Genomic DNA, 26,268 nt, shown 5'->3' with positions numbered 1-26,268 from the left:
TCATCTAATCTAGCCGGTCCCTCGGCCTCGCAGTTACTGTTTGCCTGTTATGTGTTTTCCCTTTCTTTCCCTTTCGTCCCTTCTGACATTTCAGGTGTGCTTCCTGTAAGTAACTGGAGTCGCGGTTTCCAAGCTGGTCCGCCGTCCGCCGGTGACTGCAGATCCGTCTGGATCCTCTCCCACGCCCCTCACACCCAGCTCTTTTCTCTTCAACGACTGCTTCGGCCTCAGGTCCTCCAGTTTCGTCCTCTGGGGCTCCTCCTGGACGGTGCTGGGCCGTCTCAGCTGAACCTCCAATCTCTATCTGCTCCCTAGTATTTTCCATCTTTCTCTTTCTGGGCTGCATTCTGGATGATTTCCTTATACCTGTATCTCACCAGCTCTGTCTTTTTTAGTTCTTGTTCTTTGCTCATGAATTCAGTTCCTTCTTTGCCATCTTTGGTAATTTTTTTTTCATCTGGTTTTAATTGGAGTCTAGTTGATTTACAAGGTGGTGCCAATCTCTGCTGTACAGCAAAGTGACTCAGTTATACACATACAGACAATCTTTTTTTATATTCTTTTCCATTACGGTTTATCCCTGGAGATTGGCTATAGTTCCCTGTGCGCTACAGTAGGTCCTTGTTGCTGATCCATCCTCTGTATAATAGTTGGCATCTGCTGACCCCAAACTCCCAATCCTCCCCTCCCCCTTGGCAACCACAGTCTGTTCTCTATGTCTGTGAGCTTGTTTCTGTTTTGCAGATAGGTTCATTTGTGCCATATTTTAGATTCCACATATAGGTGATATCATATGGTATTTGTCTTTCCCTTTCTGACTTACTTCCCTCAGTATGATCATCTTAGTAATGTTACAAGTGTTTATTTTTACAGTTTATCCGATAACCCTTTTACCTGCCGTTTGGGGGTCTGTTTGTTGTGCTTGTCACTCCATCACAGCGGGCCGTTTCCTGACGTTTCCTGATTTGGGAGTGTGAGCTCAGCTGCAGCTGGGTGTTAGAGACCCCATGCAGCGGGAGGTGAGGTCTGTCCCGCTCACGTGGTTTGGGATTTGCTTCTGCCGAAGAACCAGGTATATCACTGCCCCAGAACCAGCTTTACTTAATTTTCTGTGGGTGTTATGTAATATTTACATAATGTTAAGTTAAAAAACTGAAGGTTACTGTAAGCAGGTCCATGGCTAAAAGTTCTCAGGGAAGACTTCCCCCCAGTCCGGTGAGTGGGCTGAGATGGCACAGATCCTGGGTGTCTTCTGTACCAGTGTGCAGACATACATGCTTTCACTACACGCAGGGACCCCCGACGGTCCGGGCTTGATGAGGGGTCTCCACTTCCAGCTCCGCATCCTGGGCCAGCCCAGCACCTCGCCTCTGAGTCCCAGGGGTGTGGGAGGGGAGGCATGACCACCCAGCCCCTCAATTCCTGAGGCTGACGACTCACCCTGGCCGCTCCAGCATCAGCTTGGGTGCTTAGTTTAGTTATCCTTACATTCTGGGGTCCTGGGGATATCCTTTGCTTCCTTACGAGTTTAGCTGTGCTTTAAAAGGAAGTTTAGTGTATATATTACCTGGTATTTCTGAAATTGAAGTGTTTTCAGTCTCAAACAGCCATAACGATGGAAGTGTCACTGCTACTTGGCAGAAATGATCTGGGGACTTAATTGAGGAACTGCCTTTAACACCTAACAGGTTCATAAGTTGAGAGTCGGTATTTGATTCTGTATGAAATGGGGGGAGCTGTGTCTTAGGGCTTCCGGGAATGAAAATATAAAAGTTTCATTTAATTGATGGAGTTGGTATTTCCAAGATCCTCAACTCATTTGTACTGGGATCAACGTTCGGTTTTCCGGGTGACGCGAGAGGAGACGGTGGCTTCAGGTCTGGGCCCCTGCGCGGGGTGACCAGTCGGGGGGCGTGGTGGCCACTCTTGCAGGTGGCCGCTGCAGGGCTGTGCCGTCGGGACCGGCCTTCTCCAGCCCGGGGAAGCCACCTTCGCATGCAGGAGGGGACAGACGCGGGGCGCAGAGACCGGAGTGCTCAGCGCTGCGTGGGCGGCCCCGGCTCCTCTTCTGAACTCCAGCCCTTTGGGTGCGGGAAGCAGCTGCTTCCCCAGTGTGGCCGACTGGGGGCAGGAGGGGCGTGGGAACAGTCGCGGCACCGGGTGGGAGGCCAGCTCGGTGCACCGTCCCCTTTAATCCCCACGGTAACCCTGTCCCTGGTGCTGTTATTCTGCCCACTTCACAGGTGGACGTTTCGGAGCAGCGGGGCTCAAGAACCTGCCCGAGGCACACACGAGCCCCCTCTCAGCCTCTCTCCCCCATCCTGCTGCTGCTTCGGACATCTGTTTAAGCCAGAGAAAGGGCCTAGGACCACGAACATTTAGGGGTCTGTCACCGGCCCAAACTCCGCCAAGAGCCGCAGGAGTCTGCAGGAAAAAGCGCCACCGGTGTTTGGCTGACAGCCACAGAGACACTCGTGAAAGCTGCTTGGGTGAAAAGCAGCATGACTCACCACTAAGGCGCAGGCGTCTGCAAACATCAGCATGTAGAACACGTTGTTCCATCCCGACGGGGAGAGGAGCCCGGCCAGCAGTGGGCCCAGCGCTGCTCCTGGAACGAGGCAAAGGGACACGCGCGGTGCTGTGTGCAGAACACTCTGGAACGTGACTACCCAAAATACCCAGGCCCAGTAAATATAGAGGAAGGGGCTCAACACCTTACTCCTAACTTAAAAAAAGCACGTTAAGGGGACTTCCCTGGCAGTCCAGTGGTTAAGACGCCAAGCCTCCACTTCAGGGGGCATGGGTTCGATCCTTGGTTGGGGAACTAAGATCCCGCAAGCCACAGAGCATGGCCAGAAAAAAGAAAACCACGTTAAACACTAAAATTTCACTCTCACCTGTCAGACGGATAAGGGATAAAAAAGCCTGGTACTTGTACTGGTGAGGGCAGGATTGGTACAAGCTTTTTTTGGAAGCAAATCTAAAAATATGTCTTCACTTTACAATATCCATTCTTTTGACCCAACAATCCCATTAAAAAATTATTATAAAGTAGTCAGAACCTAATGCACAACCTTAGATATTCTTATGCTATAAAAATATTTGGTTAAATATGAATAAGGTTTGTAGATGTTAATACTGTATCACTGTTAACTTCCTGATTCTGACCATTGTACTGTGGTTATACCAGGAATTCCTTGTTTTGGGGGAATACACGCTGAATACATAGTTAATGGTAAAAGGGGCAGCATGTCTGCAATTTACTCTTAAGTGGTTTGGGAAAAAACATTCACGTGTATATTCGTAAGTATACACGCATGTGTGTATACATATGCTCCCATTTGTGGGTGTGTATGCATAGAGAGAGACAGAGAAAAGCGAGAGACAGGGAGGGAAGAAGAGGGAATGATAAAGCAAATGTGATTTCTTTGTACTATTTTTGAAACCTTTTGTAAGTCTCAAATTACGTCAAAATAATTTTTTAAAAAACGATAAAACAAAAGAAAGCAAATATTCCTCAAAATATCCAAAGATATCTGTTTAAGAATGTTTGTTGCAGCAGTTGTTTATTTTCCTAAGAGAGACTGGGATAAGTTATGAAACGCGTGTAGGATGGTTCAGTGGCTTGGAACAGGAAGAAGCATGGAGAATTCACACCAAGTTACTGACTGAGATTTAACCTCTGACAGAGGATGATGAGGGTCTTTCCTACGTTAGATGTGCTAATGTTGTTTTAAGTGTCCACAAAGAGTGCTTACTACTTTTATAATCGGAGAAGCAATTGTGTCTTTTTAAAGTCACAGAAGGACTCCAGGTAGACGTGGTGGATTGTTCACACGTGCTTATCTCTTCCCTCCCGAACACCCCAGGATGAACCATAACTGAGTTAAAAAAAATTAAAACCCACAAGGAGACGGGTGGATGTGAGAAGGCACTGCTTCTGAGGATGGGATTTAAAGGGCGTGACTGGCACGGTTTTCCTTGCTCACGAGAAGGGGCCGGGGACTCCCAGCTCAGAGCCAGACTGCCCAAGTGCACGAGGCAGGGGAGGGGGGGCAGTAGGAGAAGATGAGATCTGGCTGAGACTCTTCTATAATGAACGGTTAGATACGACCCTCCAGCCCCTCTGATCCCAGGTTTCTCCTCCTCAGCGTCACTACTCAGTGATCACTCCCCACACCCTCCCCCCAGGAGAGCAGAAGCTTAATCTTGCCTCCCAGTGGCAAGAACGCTGGCAGTGAGGTCACACCCCTGTGGGTCCTGATGGGGGAGGGGGCACCTCCTGCAGACCCCAGTCGGACCCCAAAGACCAGCAGTTGACATGCCCCCCCATGCAGAAAGGGCTTCTGACGAGTTCTTAGTGGCTCCGTCTTAAATATGAATATATGATGGGATGGCCAAGGTTCACCCGTGTCAGAGGAAAGCCTCAACGTGAAAGCAAACAAGCTGGGAGGAGGGGGACTCTGGAGGAAATAAAGAAACTGTGGAGAAGAACATTCCCAGGAAAATGTCACACCCTCCGAGAACTAACAGAAAGAGAAGTTGAATCATGCGAAACTCCCACTTCTGTGTCTGAAAACCATCCAACGTCAGCAGTTTCACAGGATTCGATCTCACAACACTGCATCCAGGAAGTAAGAACAGGATGCACTGAAAGGGCAGAACGACATTAATGAATATAGCACTGTGACGCCTGAAATAAAAAGTGCAGTTTGGAGAGGAAAGCCAAGAACATCTCTGAGAAAGTAGAGGAAAACAACGAAGACGTCGTCAGGCAAGGACAGAAGAAAATTGAAGGATGAATCCGGAAAGTTAAACATCCAACTAATAGGTTTTCTAGGAAGACAAAAACAGTAGAGGGGACTTGTCAAAGAGAAAACACAGCACACTTCCCCAGGGAGGCAGGGCATGTGTTTCCAGACTGGGTGGGCCCCAGGTGCCCAGGGCACGGGGGATGAAAAGAGGCTGCAGAGGTAAAGGGAGCCCGGGGGCCTCCAAGAGGAAAGACCAGAGGTCAGAGGTGGAGGCCTGGGCTGAGGGTGACAACGGGCTTCTCTGTGGTGACAACGGGAGCTAGAAGACACCAGAATTCTGGAGAAAAAGGACTCTCAGCTAGAATTCTATACCCAGACAGACTATCCATCGAGGGAGAGAACTGAATCCAGACCCCACAGACTCCCGAGCTCTCAAATCTGCCTCCTGCGAACTATTCCTTGGAAGCTACTAGGAGACGTTTTCCACCAAAGAGGAGAAGTAAACACGGGATCAAGGAAACAGGGGTCCACCGTGGGCAAGACATGAAAGGGGCTTGCAGGAGGGCAGTACAAGCAGCTCTGGGATGAGAGCCGTGTCCTAGGCAGAGCACAGGGGTCACGTGGCTGCAGGGCCCCTCGCAGGCTGCCGGCCATGCTGGAGAGGAAGGAACAGCCGAGACAGAAATGTAAACAAAAGGGAAAACGGGACATTTGTTACTTTGGGGAAAAACAAAAATGTGCATATTAAGGAGGTATATAGTTAAAGTTTATTTCTGGGCTGAAGAGTGAGTGATGTTAAGCAGTCAGGATGGTTGTGGAGGATGAGAGGAGGGGCTGTGGGGAGCAGGGTCCCCAACTTCCTCACCAGGAGGACCGGAGAGAAGGTCAAAAGGTGATGGATCAAGAAACGTGTAAGTGCGTATGTGGGGAAGACCGGAAAGAATGGTCGAAAGTGATGGCTTCTAGAAAGAGGGGGCGGAGGGGGCGTGGGCAGGCGACTGTCATTTTGCATTATAATAAGTTTCTAAGACTACTATCTGGTTTCTAAAGTAACACTGTGTGTTACTTTGAGAAAATAAAAATTAACTTGAAGAAACTCAGGGCTCTATTTAATCGCTCTGCATAAACATATAGAAACAGCCAGCCTTGCAGCCCACTGGGATGCAGTTCTCAACGCTGTGAACACACCAAACACATGAACTGGTGTCCCTGCAACCGTCTGGCTGCAGGGAAGGCACCAGCTTGTTCACAGTTAGTCAAGCTCTGTCTCCATCGGAACCAACATTTACAACATTTAATAAATACATCAGGGTAAACGCCCTTGTGAACAGAATTTCTGCTGGAACAGTGTGAATTTCCACTTGAGCCTTGCTTTGCTTCCATCTACTTGGGCAGCACTTAAGCAGAGAAACAGTGGGGGAGACACAGTGGTGGACGTGCCTGCATGCCGTTTCCATGGCGACCACCTCCTCTGTCCCAGTGCACCGGGGCTGCCAGAGCCCATGGAGTCCGAGTCTCGGCCAGACCCCTGATGCAGGACCTGCAGCCATCAGGTGGGTGTGATGACTCCGGATGATCAGCTTTTAGTGCAGAGGTCAGGGATGGTCTGAGTTAGCCTCTGCCCTCCTTCTGTGAGGGGTGACAGGTGTTCAGAGCTGGGCTTTGGTTCCTCCTGCAGCTCAGAGCCTGCCCCCGATTAGAGACGCAGAGTCTCTACCCTGGGCCAAGGACTTCTGCTTCCCTCTTGTTTTGAGAAGGATATCAAGAAAAATGTGTTCTTTAGGCTACTTCATAATTTCCTTCTTTTTAACCCCCCATCTTCTGCTTTAAAATGCAATCAGGGCTGCCGGCCAAGCTCCCAATTTGCTTTCAGAAAAGGGTGTCACAGTGGGCGCTGGACCGACTCAGACAGAGGCCTCTGTGGACAGAAGGTGGAGAGGACGCTGCCGGGTCACACAGCCCCTCAGACCCGTGCTCAGCCCAGGAGTCCCCCGACGGCGCACCTTCCAGGCCGTGGGAAACTTCTCAGGGGCCATGTGAGCCCGGGGGGCGTGCTGGCAGGCCGCGGACACCCGTCACACGGCACGGCCCCCTGCCCTACCTCCCTAACCCCAGACCTGTACCCCGGTTCCCAGGAGGTGCCCCCGAGGGGAGGGTCTCACCGAGAACACCAGAGTGGCGGCCGCTATCACGGGGCGGCACGAGCAGGGACTGGGGAGGCCCCGTCCCAGTGAGCTGTGCGGGCTGAGAGGGGCCCGGGGCCTCTGCTCCCCGGCCCCTCATCTTCCAACCCGACAGCCTGGACGGGAGACCGCCCGGCCCGCCTGCGATCTCCCGTCTTAGAGCCACCGGGCAATTCCTTCCTCACCCACTTACTGAGTGCCTGCTCCGTCCCAGGCACCGTCTCGGGGCTCAGAGTACAACCGAGAACGAAACAAACTCCTGTCCTCCTGGGGCTTCCATTCAGGTGCAGGGAGAGAGGACCGTACAGAGTAGACAGGTGGACGGGGCTCCAGAGGAGGGCGGGCCAGCGGGGAGAGGCCCTGAGCCTGGGCAGGGAGGGGTCCGCACGCCCCAGACAGGACGGACCGAGGAGGGCCCACGGAGAGGCCAGGATTGGGTGGAACTGTGCTTACAGAGCCGCTTTGGTCCGGCAAGCGCTTGGTTTACTGCTACAGGGGTGTTCCAGACCCCCCAGGGCCCCTCCCCAGCTGGCCTGCCCTCTCTCTCATTGTCCCCCCACTTCAGGGGCCTGGGGCGGTAGGTGACACATCAGGATGCAACCGAGATCCTCTGCAGCAGCCGTGGGGGCCACTCCAGCCCACCTCCCAGCTTCAGTTCCCGCGTCTCCAGAAAGGGGCCCTGGCCGACGCAGGAGCCCGGGGCAGGCAGCTCTGGGGTCTTGGCAGGAGGGGTCCCGGTCTGTGTGCTCCTCCCAAGAGGCTCAACAAAGGTCAAGGGCGTTGCTGTCAGCCTTCTGACTCACGGATCCGGACAGGCTTGCTGTTTACCAGCTCCCATCCGCCCAGCTCAGAGCGGTGAGTTACTTATTTTGCTCCTCTTTCCCTCCAAAACATGCTACTGCATTCTCCCCAAGATCCTTAACGGGGCTGGTAACACTCGGAGTCTTGTGTGCCGTGGGACCCACCGGTTCACCTGTCATTTACATTGAAATAAGATTCTATCTCCCTTGAAATGACTGTGATAAACAGTCAGTGGCCCAGCGGCCCGTGGGCCATAGTCTGCCCACCACAGGCTTGGAAGAAAACCTGGGCCCACCTCCTTTCAGACCGAGGAAACCTTGTTTTGCGAGCCACATGCGCAGGTCTCCTCTGGAACCATCCGACCAAAGAGGACAGGCAGGGCCAGTCACCTGTTTGCTCTGGGTTTGCACGTGCTTTTGATCTGCTCACATTTTAAGAAGGCCAGCTGATCCTGATATCACCAAGGCAACTGGAATCCTGGGCGTCTGTTAACTAGGATGTGACGATGTGTCTCCCCTAGGGCCACAGTGATGGGCTAAGAAGCATCCACGTACCTACAGACCCAGTTCCGTCAATGATGGCGGTCACGGTGGCCAGGGCGTGGGAGTTTCCCTTCAGACTTTTATGAGTCCCCTAGAAGAGAGGGAAACACAAATGTGAAACACGTCCCAGAAACAGCAGAGGCAGAAATAAACCTACACCTCCTATATGACAATTCACCCAAATCACTTTGCAAAGCAAAATGTGGGGTATTTCCATCAGAAAATTTAAGTTCTATTCCATTCCAAACTCATCTTGGAAGAAGCAGCAAAGTTTCAAGTACTTTTAATAGTAAGAACTCATCAGAAATACTTGTCCAGATACATTCAAGTTTGAAAAAAGTTCTTAGAATTCTCTTCAATAAACAAATCTTTCCTCGGCACAATCACCGAGGCACCGTATTGGCCAGTGTGGAAAATGAAAAGATGAATGGTGTTCGTCTGGTCCCTAAGCTGTGCCACTGCTAATGCCCACGTCCATGTGTCTGCCTGGGGCTTTCTGTGCCGTGGGTGAGACGGCTCTGCAGTATCTAATTAATGGCAAATGCCCGGGGACGGGTAAGAGGGCAGGACCCAAGAAACCAACGTAGGGGGCACAAGTCCTAAATGAAAAACCAACAGGACCTCTGGTTTTCAAAAAGCACACATATAGGTTTGGGGGAAAAAAAATCACAAACCGAGGACAATAAAAGGAAAAAATAAAGCAGGAAAAATAGTGCCTGGAAACCTAAAACTATACAAATAAACCAAAGCTTGTAAAATACAACAAGTGCTTGTGTGTGTATATATACATCTATAGTATAAGATAGAGCACACACACGAAGAGTTAATCCCCCAGAATCCACGTTTTCCGGAATCTGTGAAAGTCCCTCCTCCGCCCTCTAACTCCATGAGGGCAAACACGCTGCTGGTCTGGTGTACACCCTTCCAGAATGTTCTGTGCTCACACAGACAGGAGCTTGGACACGTTTTGTAAAGGCAGTTTTAGGAGCAGTCTGTCAACGTGAGGGTGGGCCAGAGCCCTCGTGGGGACGCGGAAGAGAAAAGCACCCCCGCCCACTCCTCCCTCCTCTTCTGCTCTCGGCTGACCTGTCAGGGCAGGACTTCTGGTTCTGCCCGGAAGAAAAGAGCCTGGGATGCCGAAGACAGTGCAGAGGGCAGGCTGCTGGCTGTAAGAGGGCCGAGCGCCAGGCAGACGCACTGCCTGCGGCCCTAAGAGAAGGGGACACGGGAGCAGGCGTGGGGACTGCAGGGGCATGGGCTTGCTGTGGTTTCCAAACAGGGGAGTGAGCTGGCGGCTGGTGGGTTCTGGGTCTGATGCAGAAAGGACCTGAGAGATGCCAAGGTGAAGAGGGGGCCACTGGAGCTGGCAGGAAAGTTCGAGGGCGCTCGGGAGCTGGCTGGGGGAGGGGATGCAGGACCAGATGGCTGGGAGGCCCGGCCGCCCCGCCCACAAGTCTGTAAACCACTTCTGGGGAACTGCTCATGATTTTAAATAAGCTTTTAATTTTAGAATAGTCTTAGAGTCACAGAAAATTTGCAAAGAGAGAGCAGAGTGTGGCAGACCCTGCTCCCACTTTCCCCTGTGTTAACATCTTACTCCTTTAGGCTGTGTTTATCACGATGAATGACCCACTACCGACGCAGTACTCACGAAAGTCTACACTGTATTCAGACCCCCTGGGTTTTTACCTAGTGTCTAATTTAATCTCTCTCTGTCCCAGGATCCCACCCAGGACACTGAATAAGATTTAGTCATTGTGTCTCCTGGGGCTCCTCTTGGCTGTGACAGCTTCTCAGACTTTATTTCTGGGACTTCCCTTGTTTCTTGTGATTGGATGGGGTGTGGGTTCTGGGAGGGGGACCACGGAGGTGAAGGGCCGTGCTCATCACCTCTTACCCGGCATCCGTGCATCCCTGCTGGTGTTGATGGTGACCCCTGGTGGAGGTGGGGCTGTCAGGTTTCTCCCCTGAGAAGTTACTCTATTTCCCACTCCCCACACTGCCCCTCTGTGGGAGGACATCCCTGTGCACAGCCTGCCCCTTAGGAAAGGGGGGGTGTTCTCCCTCCCCCAGGGCAGAGGACCTGCATAAACCCTTCTGTGCAGGACACTTGCCTCTCCTCTCCCGTTTATTTATGGAAACTACCTTCTAACAGGGGATTTTGTATTTCAGTGCAGTGCGTCCTTCAGGTGTCTGCACGTGGCCACTGCACGAAATGACTGTCTTTCCTATCAGGTGGATGAGACAGCCCTGCTCTCTCAGGGTCCCTAAGGGCGACAGTCAAATGTCATCTGTAAGAAGCCTCCCCTTCAGGGAGAACTGGTCAGGAGCCCCTGTGGATTCCAAGGCCCTGGGTGGCCCTGCCGTGGCATTCACCACCCTGTACATGAACCACTTCTTTACCATGTTGGCCTCCTACCTGGAGTATGTCCTCCCAGGGCCAGGACCCCACCAGGCTTGTCCCTTAAGTCCCCAAGACCAGCAGGGGGCTGGGCACAGAGGGGGCACCCGGGGTGGTCTGGACTCTGCTGAGGCCCCGAGGGGGGGCTCTGGGGCACACGGCCACCAGCCTCCGCGGCTGCCAGGGCAGCTCAGAGGAGCGAGCCAGATACTGGCTTCGGACCTCGGGCCTCAGACCATCTCGGCCCACTCGTTTATGGGACGGGACTGCCACGTCCCCTTATTTGCTTCAGAAGACTCCTGGCATCCTTACTGGTCATCTGCAAAAGAGTGCTTACAGAAACAGACCGTCTTACTAACAGAGACCACTGCATCATGATGGAAGGGGTGGCCACCCCGGGCAGCATGTGGCCCCGGCTCTGCGCTGAGCTGCCCGCACTCACCAGGTCGGCAGAGACGGCGGTGGTGATCAGTGCGTACGGCCCGCTGACCAGGGCCCCGCTGAGGAGCAGCATGGCTGTGGGAAACAGAAACAGGGAGGGGGGTTCAGCCAGCAGGACGGGGCCCTGCGGGAGAGCCTCCACCGTCTTAGCTACTCCCTAGGTGGGCATCCCGGCATCACACACAGGTCGGGGCGCAGGCTGGTGCGGGGAGTGGCCACTGCTGGGGCAAGCATCACAAACATCTTCCTTCAAACTTGCCCTGAGATGTCTCTAAGTCCAATCACACTTTCCCAAAGATGCAAGCTCTGCTCAGAGGACCTGGTTCCCGCCTGCTCAAACCTGATGGGCAGCAGCTGTTGTCAAAAGCCAAGAGGAACTGAGAGCCCCGGCGCCCGGGCACAGACGGGACCACAGACGTGACGTGGGGGAGCGCCTGGACGCCACCACCAGCCACAGCCTCGCCTGCAGCAGACAGGGCTTCCTCTCTGCACCTGCAGCTGCACAGCCCAGCTCCGCACGGGCGGGACCACCGAGCTCATAACCTGTCCCCTGGGCTCCCTTTCCCAGACCATCCTCTGGTTCACATTCCTCTGTGCAAAAGCTTCTGGACCGAGGGGTCCCAGGAAACTCCATGGTCTCCTTGAATCAGGAACCTGCCCTCTGGATAACTTTTAATGGGATCCCTACCAAGCCCCACTGCTGTCACGTGACAACAGAAGAAGTATTTACTCAGTGTCAGAGTCTTAATTTGATAGCGCTCCTTGTAGGAAGTTAAAAATAGCAACCGTGCCCAGAATGGCAGCTGACAGAGCAGCTAAGAGGGGACGGTGCCCCTGGGCTGGTGATGCTGGAGGTGCAGGTCTCCGCAGCCCCGCCTGCCGCCTTCCGGGGGATGTGCGGCTTCTCTGAGTGCCTCCTGCACTGGGCACCCAGAGCTTCTCACCGCCCCAGCCCAGGGGCCTGCACCCTCCCACGCTGGCCCTTAAACCTGAGGCCTCAGGTCCGGGAGCAGGAGTCTCTATGGGCCCCTCCCATCTGCCCCCCTATCCCCCAAAGAGGGACACGGGGACAATTTTAGCCACATTGCACAAACTGCATGCTTCTTTGTTGATTTTTAAATTTCATTTCACAAAGCTGTGTGGACAAAAAAGAAAAATGTGTGTGAAAGAAAAGAAAGGCCTCATAGACTCACCGATGGTGGCTTCTAGACCCATTTTGCTGATGGCAGAGAATACGTAGAGCTGTGAACGGTGTCAAAACCAGAGAAAGACAAAGGTTTACTACGACTAGCTGAGAGATTACCCAGGAATCTGTATTTCTGAAAAGTGATTCTCAGGCAGCCAACCAGACAGTGGAAACCCCTAGAAAGGAAGGAAGGCCACACCGCCCTGGCAGGCTACCCAAAGACAGGCATCCAGCGTGCTCGGCAAACTGTCCCCAGGCTTGTCCCAGACACACAGGGTCTGATCACCCTGTGAGCTGGGAACCCAGGGGGGTGTCCCCACTCTGAGCTCCCAGGGGAGGGGCCTGGGTTTGGGGCAGCTCACCCTGAGCTCCGTGTGCCCTCCCAGGCTGTCTGTCCCGAACACCAGGGCCTGGGTGGCGAGGGGGCCACACTCAGCACTTCTGAGTCAAGGTTCTTTGAGGGTCTGTGCTGGGCAGTGTCCAAGGCCCCAGGACGACTGAAGACTGGGCTTTGTTCTGGGGACGGTCACAGCCCAGTGGAGTGGCAGATGGGCAAATAATTAGAGTGCAGGTTGACAAGTAATAATACTATGTACGATGTTGCTGTTTGTGGAAACAGTGATGATATAACATTCCCCTTGATCCTCACGTTCACACTGTGAGGTGGTGCTACTGTCATCCTCATTTTTCAGATGACGACACTGAGGCTCAGAGGGAAAGTCACCCGCCCAAGGTCAGGCACTACTAAATGCTCGAAAAGCAGTGGAACCTGTATTGTGACAGGAGGGTTGACGCTGCCTGGGGAGGCAGGTTGGGCAGCTGCAGCAGGGACCCTAAAAATGAGCAGGAGCCTGTTGGGGGAGGGGGAGGGAAAGGGGGAAGGGTGTCCCAAAGGGAACAGTCCACACGGCACACGTGAAGCCAGGGATGAGTGAGAAGCAGCGTTGTTGCATGTGTGCAGTGTGCAGGGAGAGTGTGCAGTGTGCAGGGGGGAGTGGGCAGTGGGGCAGTGTGCAGTGAGCAGTGTGCAGGGACCAGTGTGCAGGGAGAGTGTGCAGTGTGCAGTGAGCAGTGTGCAGGGAGTGTGCAGTGTGCAGGGAGAGTGTGCAGTGTGCAGGGAGACTGCAGTGCACAGGGAGCAGTGTGCAGGGAGCAGGGAGCAGTGTGCAGGGAGAGTGAGCAGTGTGCAGGGAGCAGGGAGCAGTGTGCAGGGAGAGTGAGCAGTGTGCAGGGAGCAGGGAGCAGTGTGCAGGGAGTGTGCAGTGTGCAAGGAGAATGTGCAGTGTGCAGTGAGCAGTGTGCAGGGAGTGTGCAGTGTGCAGGGAGAGTGTGCAGTGTGCAGTAAGCAGTGTGCAGTGAGCAGTGTGCATGGGGGAGGGGGAGAGTGAGTGGGGGCGGGGGGCACTGATTGGGGTTGAGGTGATGCCAGTTCCCAGGAACCAGAGCCCTGAGAGGAGGGGGCCCGGGCAGCTGGCGCGTGTGCTGGGGGGAGACAGACAAGCTGTTTCCGGAGGCGCAGGGGCCCTGCGAGGTGGGGGCTGGTCTCACCGTCGGGGCTGCGAGCAGCAGCATCAGGCCACAGGTGGAGGCCCTTTTCTCCAGTCGATCGGAGATCACACCCGCCAGGATCCCACCTACAAGGGAGAGGGAGGGTCCTGAGGGGCGTGTGTGGCCAGGGCAGGACCCCGTGGAGAGGAAGCAGGACCCGCGCTGCAGCAGCGGCAAGAAGGGAACGACCTCCTCTCCAGACCCGTTTCCACAGCCCGTGAGCAGGAAGCTGCCCCAGCACTGCCGACCCGCGACCCGAGGGCACCTAGGTCTAGGGGTCGGCCCTCAGGCTGGCCTCAAAGCCCCTTTGCCTGTGAGGGTCCTAACGCCGCCTGTCTGTCGCCCACGTGAGGCGTGCCCTGGTCCCCAGGGAGCACCAGCTCACGGCCCAGGACGGGGAGGGACCTGCCCTCAGAGGCCCGGCTCGGGGGCCTCCCAGTTGGAAGTCCACTCAAAGGGCGTGCAGGCCACGGGCGTTCACGCAGCGCTGTGGTGGCGAAGGTCTTAGTCAAAGTAGAACAAAAATGAACTCACCGAAGATCCCGCCCACATCAAACAAGGTGGAGAGCTCTCCGGCCTTCTTGACGTCAAGGTGATCTATTAACGTGACAGCAGAGCGTCACCGCAAGCAAGTCGCAGCAGCCTGCGAGCCGCACACGACATGCTTTTGTTTCAGAAGCATGATTTAAACCAAGCAGCAGTTATTAGATCCGTTATCAGATTAGTATCAAGGTAGTAATTATCAGAGAAGGAGGAAAAGGAGTCCGCTCTGCGGGCAGACACACAGAGAGGACGGAAACGGAACACTCCCAACCGAAAGGTGAGGGTTCCCCCGGCTCAGTCTAAGCATCGCCCCGCCTTTGCTCTGTGGCCCCCCCGGGGCAGCCGTGAAGTCAGACACGGCCCGAAGGCGAGGCAGGGCCTGTGGGGCACCACCTGGGGAAGGGGCTGGCCCGCAAGAGCGCCCTGGACACGGACCATACGACCCCCAGCTTTCAGGCTGGTGGTGGTGGCGGGGCTGGAACCTTCTCCTCCAGAGGAGGGGACCGAGGTCCCCTCACGCTCAGCTCAGGATCCGTCGCTGGACTTAGCACAAACCCTGAGCTTTAAGCTGGATTCCGGCTGGCCAGCGCCTGGAGGTTTGGGAGCCTCCGGACTGTGAATCAGGTCCTGCCCTTCCCAGAGGCCCGAATGGCACAGACCGGGAACTCGGCTCTTTTCAAACAATCCCTCAGATGGTAAATGCCGGTAACTCATGATGTGAGCCCTTCGCAGTCACAGGAGACCGCTGGGGTGGAAGGTGCAGGGCCGGCCTATCAAGGGCCCACCTGTCTACGCTGCGTGCGCCTTGCCTGCGGTAACGAGTGGAGGTCGCTAGCCCGGGAAAGAAGCTCCGAAGCCCCGCCTAGACCGGGTCCCTGCTAACATAGGGTGGTCCCCTCACCGCCTCCTCAACCTCCATCCCCGAGAAACTCAGCCCTCCGGCCTGGGGCTCCCATCCACCTCTGCTGGTCCTACGCCACTGCCAGCAATTACTGGTCTGTACTCTGGAGCCCCCGTGTCCCAAATGTCTCCTCTTTCCACGTTCGCTACAGTCCGCTCCTCCCGGGGACACTGGTTTCTTTGCTTTGTCCTCACAATCCCTGACCCCGGGGCCCAGAGCTCGGGGCCCTCCTTGACCATCCCTGTCCCTTTAGCCGCGGCTGCAGCCCCTGCACAGGACCCCTCCCCTGAGGAGCCGCTGGTCCCTGCCCATCTTCCCGTGTGGTCACGCACAGGACAGGGAGCGGATGTTACTACGGGGCAAGTCTGCTCTGTCACAATCTACAGCTTCAGCCCCGGCTGGACTTTGGAAATGCGAGACCAACTGTCCGCTCCCCAGAGTTCGAGCTCATCTCCAAGAAGCCATTTCCAGGTCAGTTATTCAGCCGTTATTATCTCAGATCCCTCAGGCCTCTCTTCTCTTGCTCACCAGCTGCTGTGACCCAAAGTCCGATGCAGCCTACATTTAAAAGCAGGCTGCCCCAGATAGGAAGAACCCCGTGGGATTTGTAGCCACAGCTGGGATATACCGTGTCAACCCTTTAAACCCCATCCAGGTTATCATTATGGCAGTAAAACGTTGCTGTCTGAATTCTTTTGGTCTGTACATTTCTACTAATCATGTTGTTTGATTCAAAAGCAACATGCATCCCTTTCCTTTCCAAGACTCTAGACACCAGTGGATAAAAGGGAGTCCCAACCACAGCCCCTGCACAGAACTTCCCAGCTGTGACGCTAGTAACAGGTACTCACCTACATTTGTGATGTACAGTGGAAGCCAGAAGAGGAATGTATAGCTGACCAACTTGGCAAACAGTAGACACAGAGAGAACTCTATCACGCCCTGAAAGGGAGAGAGAGCGGGGGTTCACCCCAAAAGTGGACTCAGCAGGTTTGCTGAAATATGCAATAGAATTACACAGCACTTCATTCCCGTAAAAACAGCCCACATCTTGGGTCTGGGTTTAGCACCTCCAGATGCATGGCTACTGTATCTCTGTGGAGGACGTGAGGTAACTGGAGAACTGACCGATATGGACTCTTACCTTTTAAGGTTGAAATTCAACGTCTTTACATCAGATCAGAGTCAATAAAAGTACTACTGGTTTAATTCCCACACCACATCTCTCTGAAACTTAGCTATTAAAGGGGTTCTCAAAGGGCACAGATGTTGTGCAGAGTCACCTAGTTACTGAGTGTTTATTGGCTATTTCTTTTTCCCCTAAAACTGAAATCACTGCAAAGGATACAGGAATCTGGAAACACACAGCACAAACAATTCTGACTATTCTGTAAGATACACAGGCTACCTCCACCTGCCTGGGACTAAGCAGACTAATGGGTGTTGGGGAAACACCCATGCAACCAGGTAGAACCCTGCAACGCCCCCTCCCCCTCCAAGTACAAAGGCCCCTCCATGCCCTTGCCTCTTGTTTGTAGAGAAGCTGAAGTCTCCCAGGCCTCCCTGAGTCACAAGGGAGTAGGCTCGAGCAGTTAATAACTAGGGTAACAGAGTCACCGAATCTTTCAGTATCTGATGCACATTCCTGAGTTGTTCTACAGATACTGTAACTGCCACCAGAGGAAAAAGCTGACTGCATGATGACCAGACTGTAGCCATGACATAAGCTGCTTCATCTTCAGCAGTACTGGATCTATGGTTAGCACAATTCCGAGAACTGGTCTCAAGAGAATGGGATTAACACTATTGCATATAATAACCTATGTCTTTGTGGGCATCAAAATATTGGGTTGACCAAAAAATTCATTTGGGTCTTTCCATAAGATGTTATGGAAAAACCTGAATGAACTTTTTGGCCAACCCAATAATTGTAGCTTGTTCTGCCCATGCACATAAGCAGGCAACTAAAATTGTCAGCAAAGAGGTGCCCCATGTCAACTTCTCCCACTCTGAGAATATGGCAGCCTATGTCTGCATGAAGAAGTTACAGAAGATGGACCTTCCCCCATGAACCCATAGAAATGGGATGATGTTCTGACAAGGGGGATCTGTCAGCAGCTTTTGGAAGGAAAGAGCTCTCTGCAGGAGATGCCCCTTCTCTCTCGTCACTTTAGCAGAGCTGTACCATAACTAACCTTAAACCAGGCACCCCCATGGTCTACGCGTCTCTGGCCTAAGCACACCTGTCAAATCTTTTGATTACACAATACCTTGCCTAACCTGTTGGTTCTTTCCTAGATCAAAGAAGTAAAAATGAAGAATAAGGAATTAATATCAATGGATGACCAGATCTCTTCCTTAGCTTCCCTGTCAGTAAGGCTGTGAACAAATTGTGTGAACAAGAGAGCATCTAAAGAAAGATCACAAGAAGTCAACAAGCCTGCACACACTGGGGGACGGTGACAACTCTGACCCCTTATCTCAATGATTAACTGAGATTCCTTCTCCTTTTCCCTTTAAAAACGTTCATGGCCGAGCAGAATCTTTGGAGTTGGTTTTGGGGACATGAGTCCGCCTTCTCCCCAGGTTGTCAGCTTTTCTGATTAAAGCGACTTTCTAACCAACACTTGCCTCTCGAGTATTGATTCTCAAGGGCGAACAGCAGGCCCTGAGTTTGGTAACGCCCAAAAGGGAAACATAGACCTTGATGAGGAAGGATACTGAGGTTTGGAGTCTCATGGCTACTGTGAAATGCTTGTTTGCGTTCCCTCTTATGTCTGCGTTTAGAAAGAGGTGGCCCTTGTGAGACAGTAAGTCAGGATATCACTTGGGAAATCTGAGTGAGAAATCGGGTAACACTAAGGTACTGACCCCCTCCCCTGCTCCTCCCCGGTTATACTGCAGAGTTACGAACACCCCTCAACACCAGGCAAAGCACACAATATGCAATTCATGTCAGTGCCTTTGAAATGAAGCAAGTTATGTTTTCACGGTCAGACCCAGTATGAGGGTGCGTGTGGGTGATGTACTGCATGCTTACCATGTGCCTGGCGTTGTGCTTATTGTGTAGTTAATGATCTCATTTGATCCTCAGAACAGTATTAAGTAGTAATTCAGGCCCTGAGCCTGTATTACAGGGAGGAAATGGAGGCCCAGAGTGGTTAACACCCTTGCCAGGCACACCCGGCTCATCTGCAGCAGGGCCAGGTCAGGCCAGGCCAGGGCCCTGAAGCCTGTTCTCTCCGCCACCCCACTTCTATTTATAGTGTGCACCCTACATTTTAGCAGAAGTATTTGAGGTGGCTACACAATAAGGTGCAACAGAAAAGTTACTTGTTGTTTTTAGCAACATTTAAAAGATAACTTTTTAATTTAGAACCAGCGTCTCCTCCGGCCAGCCCACAGAGATCTTTTTTAGTGACCCCAGGAGTCCAGGCCTGGCCTTCAACATTCTCTTCTGGCAGGAGACCGGCAACAGGGCCCTCCACAGCCCAGTTTCATCTGGGCGCTGGCAGAAGTTTCTGTTCTAAAGCCGAAGTTCTCAGTTCTTTCATTTCTGGGCCATGATTCGAAGGCTCTGGGTGCACTGTTTAGTCTCCAGCTCCCACATGGTCGCTAGGGAGCCTCTGGGTTCTCTCTGCTGGTTCTTCCCGAGGCCAGCGTGAGGGAAGTGGTCTTGCTGCATAAGACCCACGTCTGTTCCCCTGAATAGGACCCAAGGGCAGGAGCCCAGGTGTTTCTGCGTGTGGCCCATGGCGTTGTCCATCCCGGCCCCCAGGGGCAGGGTGTGCTGTCTCCTCTCATCCTGCCTCTGTTCTTGGCTCTGCCTTCATCACCCTCCACGGCTCCCCATTAGAAGAACACAGCTGCTCAAAGTCCTCTGCATAGCTCCCCAGAGGCTCTGCTGAGGGAGCCCATGAATTTCATATACATAATATACCTATATAATATATTTTATAACTATTAAGAGGCTTTATTAGCCTCATAATTTCCTTAATAATTAGCCTCATAATTTACTATTATGCAGCCTTATTCATTCCTGAGCTGACCTGTCTGTAACTTCTGGTTCATGCTATGGATTTCTAATTTATGGATTACAGAATCACGGATTTCTCTTTTTAAGCTTGATTATCAACAGGCCAGTTTCTGTTCATAGTAAGCATAAATGCCCCCTTTGGAAACTCTCCTGGGCACGTGTACTCACGGGAATTTTCAAGGCCCCCACGAAGCTGATGGCCGCGATGCCGCCCCCGCCGTCTGCCGGGAGAATGACCACGTGGTTCTGGTGGCCGGAGCGCTTTCCATCCGACAGCAGTAAGCACTGCATCTCTGGGTCCTGGAGACAGATCCCGTTGAAAAGATAAAAGAACAGAAAAGAAAAGAAAAGGTGTCACCAGGTCGTCTATTTGGTTGAGGTGTGGTAAGCTGCTCCACTAAAGGTCTTAGGGAACGCCTTGGATAACATCCTCACTGTGGCCATTGCTTTATGACCATTAACATTCACGTGGTTTTGGGAAATACTAACTAAAAACACACAAAATCCTATCCTTTGACCCAACAATTCTTGGACTCTGTGAAAAATAATTTGAGAAGTGGAAAAATACTTATATGATAAAATTAACGTCACACCATCATTGACAAAAATTGCTGAAGTACATCCATATAAATATCTTGCAGTTGTAAAAAAAAAAACGTTTGTGAGATTTGATGACATGGGAAGGTGCTTACGATACATTAAGTAATAAGACATCATCCAAAAGCGCATTTTCATTATGATCTCAAAGAATGTTTAAATATGTACCTATGTAAGTAGGTAACTAAAGGATCTATTTATAGGAAAGAAGAAGCTAAATTCTAAACCGACAATGGTTATCACTGAATGGTAGAATTACATGTAATTTGTATGAGATGTCGATAAATTCTTTCCATGATCCTGTATTTTTTAAGGAGTTCACAAAGGACATACATGATCAAAAACAATATTATTTTAAAATTCATAAACCAATTCCACTCTTTCATAAATTCTGATTCCGGACATCCCCAAAGGACAAAGTTTATCTTCATTGAAACAAAGAACAGTGGTCCTCAACTCTGGGGGGGATATCAAGTCAGAGCAAGGATGATCTAAAAGTGTCCTTCAGGAGGGCACTATATAGGTCAAGGATTGAAAAAGAAATGTTTCTATGTATATTGGGCTTCCCACAAAACCAAATAGGTTTTACTGTATTTATCTCACTATAATCTACGCAAGTTAGATTAAAAAATGCAGTTAAATTAAAAAAAAATGACAATGCATTGCGGTAACCCACTCTTGATACTAGAATTCTCTTCCGGTGAAAGACAGAAATTGGGAAACGGGCTGGCAGGCTACAGCAACTGCAGCCCTGTGGGCACTGAGCACCCAGTGCTTCACCTCTCGGGCAGCAAGGGCTGCATCACCGAGAAGCCCAGCGCCCACCATGACTCAGGCGTCGAGAACCGGCCTTTGGTGAACATGGTCGCAGGTAACCATGTGCTCTGATGTTTCAGGATGCAGACGACAAACCCCCGTGTGGAAGCAGAACATCCTCCTGACGACAATTCCGCAAAGGTACATGAAAACAGAGAATTATGATTTGAGTTTGGAAATAAAGTTTTCTCTTGTGAATTACGCCGGCTGTCCAGTGTAGGAGACGAAATCTCCAGTTCTCAACCCTGGCATCTCCTGGGGGCTCTGAGAGACCCCGGTGCCCAGACTGTGCCCCAGACCGAATACAGCAGTCTCAGGGGCAGGCCCCAGGAGAGCCCGATGTGTAGTCAAGGCTGAGAACCACAGGACAGACTTTTTTAACACTAAGTGGTCCGACTGGTGGACCATGAAATGCAGCCAGATAAAGAGAAAAAAGAAAGTGGAAAGACTCTGCTCAGCCAGGACAGTAGTAATTGCAGGTCCAGCACGGAAACCCACCTGGTCACAGCCCGGGGTCAGCACCTGGCCCTTCCCTGTTCTGTAAACTGGGCTGGTTTAAAGCCTTGGTCCAGCCCCTCTGCTCTAAGCCACGAGCAGCCCCTCAGGCAGGCTGGGAAGGCCCTGTCTTCGTTGAGGATGGGCCTCCTGCCCACACCCGCTCATCCTTTATGCACAGTCTGGGGGGTGGGGGCCGTCCCAGCCACCCAAGTCCAGTCTTTTGCAGTGTCTGGAGGAGACAGAGGGATGCGTGAGGTCATGGCGGGTTTTCCAAAGCAAATCAGGAGAGCAAGGCTTCCTCTTCCTCGGAGCCAACAGAGACCTGCTGGGAGGACAGGGCAGGGGAAGCGGTGTGCCTGGAGCCCCTAGGGATCTGCTGGGATGGGGAGCCCTCAGTGGGACGGGGGCTTATTCAGCTGGGGACCCTCCTCTGAGGTTTATACATGCACAGAGTGAAAGGGCTCCGTGTGACGAGAGCAAACGCACACGGGGAGTTTGCACGAAAGACGGCTTAGCCCTGCCTCACCGCGTGCTGGCCTCAGACGGAGTCGCACTGCCACGCTGGGTGGAGAAACCTTTAGCATCGAAACACCCACTCAGCGCTCTTTAAGTGGCTGCTGAGCCACAGCCAATCAGAAAGGCCCTCAGAGGGGTGGGAGAGGGTTGGATTGGGAGGTTGGGGTTAGCAGGTGGAAACTGGTATATAGAGAACAGATAAACAACAAGGTCCTCCTGTAGAGCACAGGGTATCTAGTCAATATCCTGTGATAAACCATAATGGAAAAGAATATGAAAAAGAATATATATATGTGTATAACTGAGTCACTTTGCTGTACAGCAGAAACTAACACGACGTTGTAATTCAACTATATGTCAAAGAAAATAAATTTAAAAAAAGATAAACAAAAATAAATAAAAATAAAAAATAAGAACACAAAATGGAAAGAATTTAAAAAGAAAAAAAATTTAAAAAGACCCTCTGAGAGGCCAAGGATGACATGAAGGACATGTGACTACAAGGACGACAGAGGTCGACATCCCCAAGACGACACGATCAACACCCACGAGGGCTGGACGCAGGTCCGCCGCGTGGCAAGAGACCCCGGAGCCTCTTTCTCTTTGTTCACATTCTCTGCCTTGCCCACCCCCTTCTTTATGTATTTCCCCACGAAGTCTAAGAACCATGCCTGGCGTAGAAGGGAATTAAGCAGTCCCAGCTGAAAAGCAGTCGTGATCAGGGTCCTGGGTAAGGCTCCACTCCGAGCCCATGGATCTGAGCCAGGTCATTCTGGGAAAGGTGACACCAGTGTGTCTTGCCAAACGTGTGGGACATCCTGCCTGCTGACCCAAGAGCCACCTCCAGCACGTGAGCTCTCCACGCTACGGAAGGGCGGGGACCAAACAAAGCCTGGTTAGTGCGCAGGGTCCAGCTGAAAGGGGACACCCATCCACTGCGGCCAACACCTGCCCAGTCATGTCCACATCAAAGTCAGCCTGTGGTGTGGCCAGGCCTGAAACAGGACCTATGGGGGCTGCTAAATATGTAACTGTCTCTTTGGTGACATGTTAGTAAATAGACTTTAATAGAAGGAACAGAAAAAAGGAAGAGGGAAGTTATGCTCAGAAGACAGAGCTAGCTTTACTGGTCAGTAACTACATTAGAACACAGGGCCTGGCTCTTGCCTCAAGGAAAAGATAAGTCTTCAGTAACAAGTGGAGAGGAATTATAGCCATTTGGACATTGATTAAGACCTGATGCTATGGACTGATATTTGTGTTCCCCCAAAATCTGTATGTTGAACCCCCATCTCTAATATGATGGTATTAGGAGGTGGGGTCTTTGGGAGGTAATGAGGCCATGTGGGTGGAGCCCGCATGATGGGATTAGTACCCTTATAGGAAGAGACAGCGGAGAACTTGCTTCTCTCCCTGCTCCGCCACCTGAGAATCCAGAGAAGGCAGCTGCCTACCAGCCAGGAAGGCTCTCACCAGACATCAGACCCGCTGGTGCCCTGATCTGGGACTTCCCAGCCTCCAGAAACAAAGGTTTGAAATGCGAGAAATAAATGTTTACTGTTTAAGCCACCCAGTCTAGGGTATTTTTGTTACAGCAGCCCAATCTAAGACACCTGCTTCTGATGTAAACTCAGAAGTGAGTAGAGATTTTAAAGCATTTCAGTTGAATTTCACTAAGATCTAAGAACCAAGATGTATGAGACACCATTTTTCCCTCTTCCATTATTTCAACCACCAGAAATAACTTCCTTGGGCAATAAAGAAAAAAAAGTAAGAAGCCTGTTTAGTACATTTATCCTTTAAGCTAACTGACTTAAAAAGAAAAGAGAATACCTTATCCTTTCAAGAATTAAAACCAAATCTAAAATGCTCCTGTGGCTCCATGTGGTCAGCCAGGCAGAAGCAATGGGAGGAATTTCTTGGAAGGACAGCCATCCCTTGGTATCTGGGATCTGTAGGGGATTGGTCCCAGGGATCCCCCACGGAGACCAAAATCTGCAGATGCTCAAGTCCCTTACGTACAATGGCTTAGTACAGTCAGCCCTTGTATGGGCGGTTTCGCATCTGTGGATACGGAGTCTGACTGCATCTCGACAGGAGAGGGGAGGGTGAGCCCAGCACTGGTGAAGGGCCCTGGACTGCATCCTGGCCTGCCCACTTGTGAAGGGGACCAGGCAGGGAACTGAGCATCTCCGTGCCTCAACTTCCTCTTCCGTATAACGGAGGGGCAGTGAAGGGGCGGAGCGCTGGAAGTCGACTTTCTCTGTTGCCTTCGGGTCGCTCCTCTTATTCCCAGACCACCCTATGCTCTCTCCACCTGAAACCCCCTTGGGCCAGGTGCGTGCAGACTCACTCCTCACCTCCTTGACAGCTCCACGCAAAGCCACCAACTTAGGGAAGCTCCCAAGACCAGGCCTGAATTAGTGCCTGCTCAGTCCTCTCTGGATGGCTCTGTCTGCTGGTTTTCTCTCTGTACCCCACACTCGTCCCACCCCAGGATGTGAGTGAGTTCCACAGGACACTGGGACTGATGTCCGTGGCACAGGTGCTGCAACCCTGAATGCTGCAGACAGTTGTCGGATGAATGAATCGCTTACAAATTTGATTTACAAACTAACAAAGGCAAACTGAAGGAATACAAGACCCTGGATGTCTGTGACAGATGTCACTGAGGCAGGACTCTGCCTTCCTGCCAAGCGGCCTCGTGTGCAACTCACCAGAGGTTTGTTCCTCTCTTCGGTTAGCACTTGCTTCTGCAGCCGAAATCTGTGCGTGCCGTTCTCGTAGCCTTTTGGATGCTGGGAGAAAAAAAATTTAATTAGAGCAATTACTGAATCAATGGACAGAAATTACACCTAAACTTACTGCAGCAAGGACACTAAATATCTTCACAAAAATGCTATCAAGGGAAAATAAGACAAATGATTAAAACAAAACAAAGGCTAATCAGTTTACTCTCAAGGCTCCAGACCCTCAGATAACAGAGGGTGAAAATAAAATCCTTTCCTGAAGAATAATCCAAGACCGAGGAATAAAGAAACGTGAAAGTGCCGATTAAGGGAACTTAACTTTCCTTAACGGCTTTGACATTTCGAAACGACTTTTCCTCTAACCAGTGAAAAACAGAATCCCTTCCTACAACAGCAGATTGATTCAGAAGGAAGAAAACACCCTCCGTATAGAAGGAGAGCATGGCCGAACAATCAGAGCTCGACCACTGGGGCCACGGGGTGTGTGTGTGTGTGTGTGTGGCCACGGTGTGTGTGTGTGTGTGTGTGTGTGTGTGTGTGTGTCTGTACAAAGAACATATGTTTTAATTTCTCTTGGATACACCTAGGAGTGAAATTGCTGGGTCATATGGTGACTCTCTGCTTAACCTTTTGAGGAACTGCCAGACTGTTTTCCACAGTGGTTGCACCATTTTAACATCCTCACCAGCAGTGTATGAGGGTTCCAGTTTATGATTATCTGTCTTTTTGATTCTAGCCATCTTAGTGGGTCTGAAGTGGTATCTCATTGTGATTTTGATTACATTTCCCTGATGGCTAATGATATTAAACACCTTTTCATGTGCTTACTGGCCATTTATTTATCTTCTCTGGCAAAATGTCTCTTCGGATCCTTTGCCCCTTTTTAAAGTAGCTTGTCTTTTTATTACCGAGTTCTAAGTGTTCTTTATGTATTCTAGATACAAGTCTTTCATCAGATATATGGTTTGCACATATTGTCTCCCATTCTTTGGGTTGTATTTTGACTTTCTTGATGGTATCCTTTGAAGCATAAAAGTTTTAAATTCAGTGAAGTCCAATTTATCCATTTTTCCTTCCACCCCTTGTGCTTTTGGTGTCATATCTAAGAAGGCTTTGCTTAATCCAAGGTCATGAAGATGTCCTCCTATATTTTCTTCTAGGAGTTTTATAGTTTTAGCTCTCACATTTAGGTCTTTGATGCATTTAAATGTTGTGTACGCCGTGACAAACAGGTCCAAATTCACTCTTTGCCTGTGGATACCCAGCTGTCCCAGCACCACGTTAAAAAGATTATCCTTTCCCCACTGAATGGTCCTAGCGCCTTGTCAAAAAACAATTGACCGTAAGTATGAGGGTTTAATTTCTGAGTTCAGTTCTATTCCATTGATCTGTATGTCTACCCTTATGATGGTAATACAGTCTTGAATACTGCAGCTTTGTAATAAGTTTTGAAATTGGGAAGTGTGCATCCAACTTTGTTCTTTTTCAGGATTCTTTTGGCTACTCTGGATTCCTTAAATTTTCATATGAAATCAAGGATCAGCTTGTCAATTTCTGCCAAGGAGCCAGCTGGGGTTTTGATACAGATTACACTGAATCCGTAGATCAATTTTGGGCAATATTGCCATCTTGACAGTATTAAATCTTCCTGTCAGTGAACACAGGGTGTCTGTTCATTTATTTAGGTCTTCTTTAACTTCTTCAACAATGTTTTGTAGTTTGCAATGTATCAGTCTTGTACTTCCTTGGTTAAAT

The 26,268-nt window shown here is 51.2% G+C and overlaps 1 protein-coding gene across 5 annotated transcripts in view; it reads right to left on the bottom strand.

The window, feature by feature from the left end:
• Positions 1-26,268, bottom strand: part of SLC37A1 (solute carrier family 37 member 1) — a 79,927-nt gene that overhangs the window by 2,450 nt on the left and 51,209 nt on the right. For 4 of the 5 annotated variants that reach the window (XM_082459147.1, XM_082459146.1, XM_082459145.1 and 1 more), the window contains 9 exons: positions 24,481-24,561; positions 19,505-19,636; positions 16,152-16,242; positions 14,391-14,453; positions 13,857-13,942; positions 12,316-12,364; positions 11,124-11,197; positions 8,293-8,371; positions 2,364-2,608 (listed from right to left, as the gene is read on the bottom strand). In XM_082459147.1, coding sequence (XP_082315273.1) covers positions 2,379-2,608; positions 8,293-8,371; positions 11,124-11,197; positions 12,316-12,364; positions 13,857-13,942; positions 14,391-14,453; positions 16,152-16,242; positions 19,505-19,636; positions 24,481-24,561 — 885 coding nt within the window. In that variant the 3' untranslated portion in view covers positions 2,364-2,378. Of the gene's footprint in view, positions 1-2,363; positions 2,609-8,292; positions 8,372-11,123; positions 11,198-12,315; positions 12,365-13,856; positions 13,943-14,390; positions 14,454-16,151; positions 16,243-19,504; positions 19,637-24,480; positions 24,562-26,268 lie in introns of those variants that run through there. The other variant, XM_082459149.1, reaches the window with a different exon arrangement.

Source organism: Balaenoptera physalus (assembly GCF_965194825.1).
Source record: "Balaenoptera physalus genome assembly, chromosome: 4".
Lineage (NCBI taxonomy): Eukaryota > Metazoa > Chordata > Mammalia > Artiodactyla > Balaenopteridae > Balaenoptera > Balaenoptera physalus.
The sequence above is the reverse complement of the archived record's forward strand: the minus strand, read 5'-3'. Positions and strand labels throughout refer to the sequence as shown.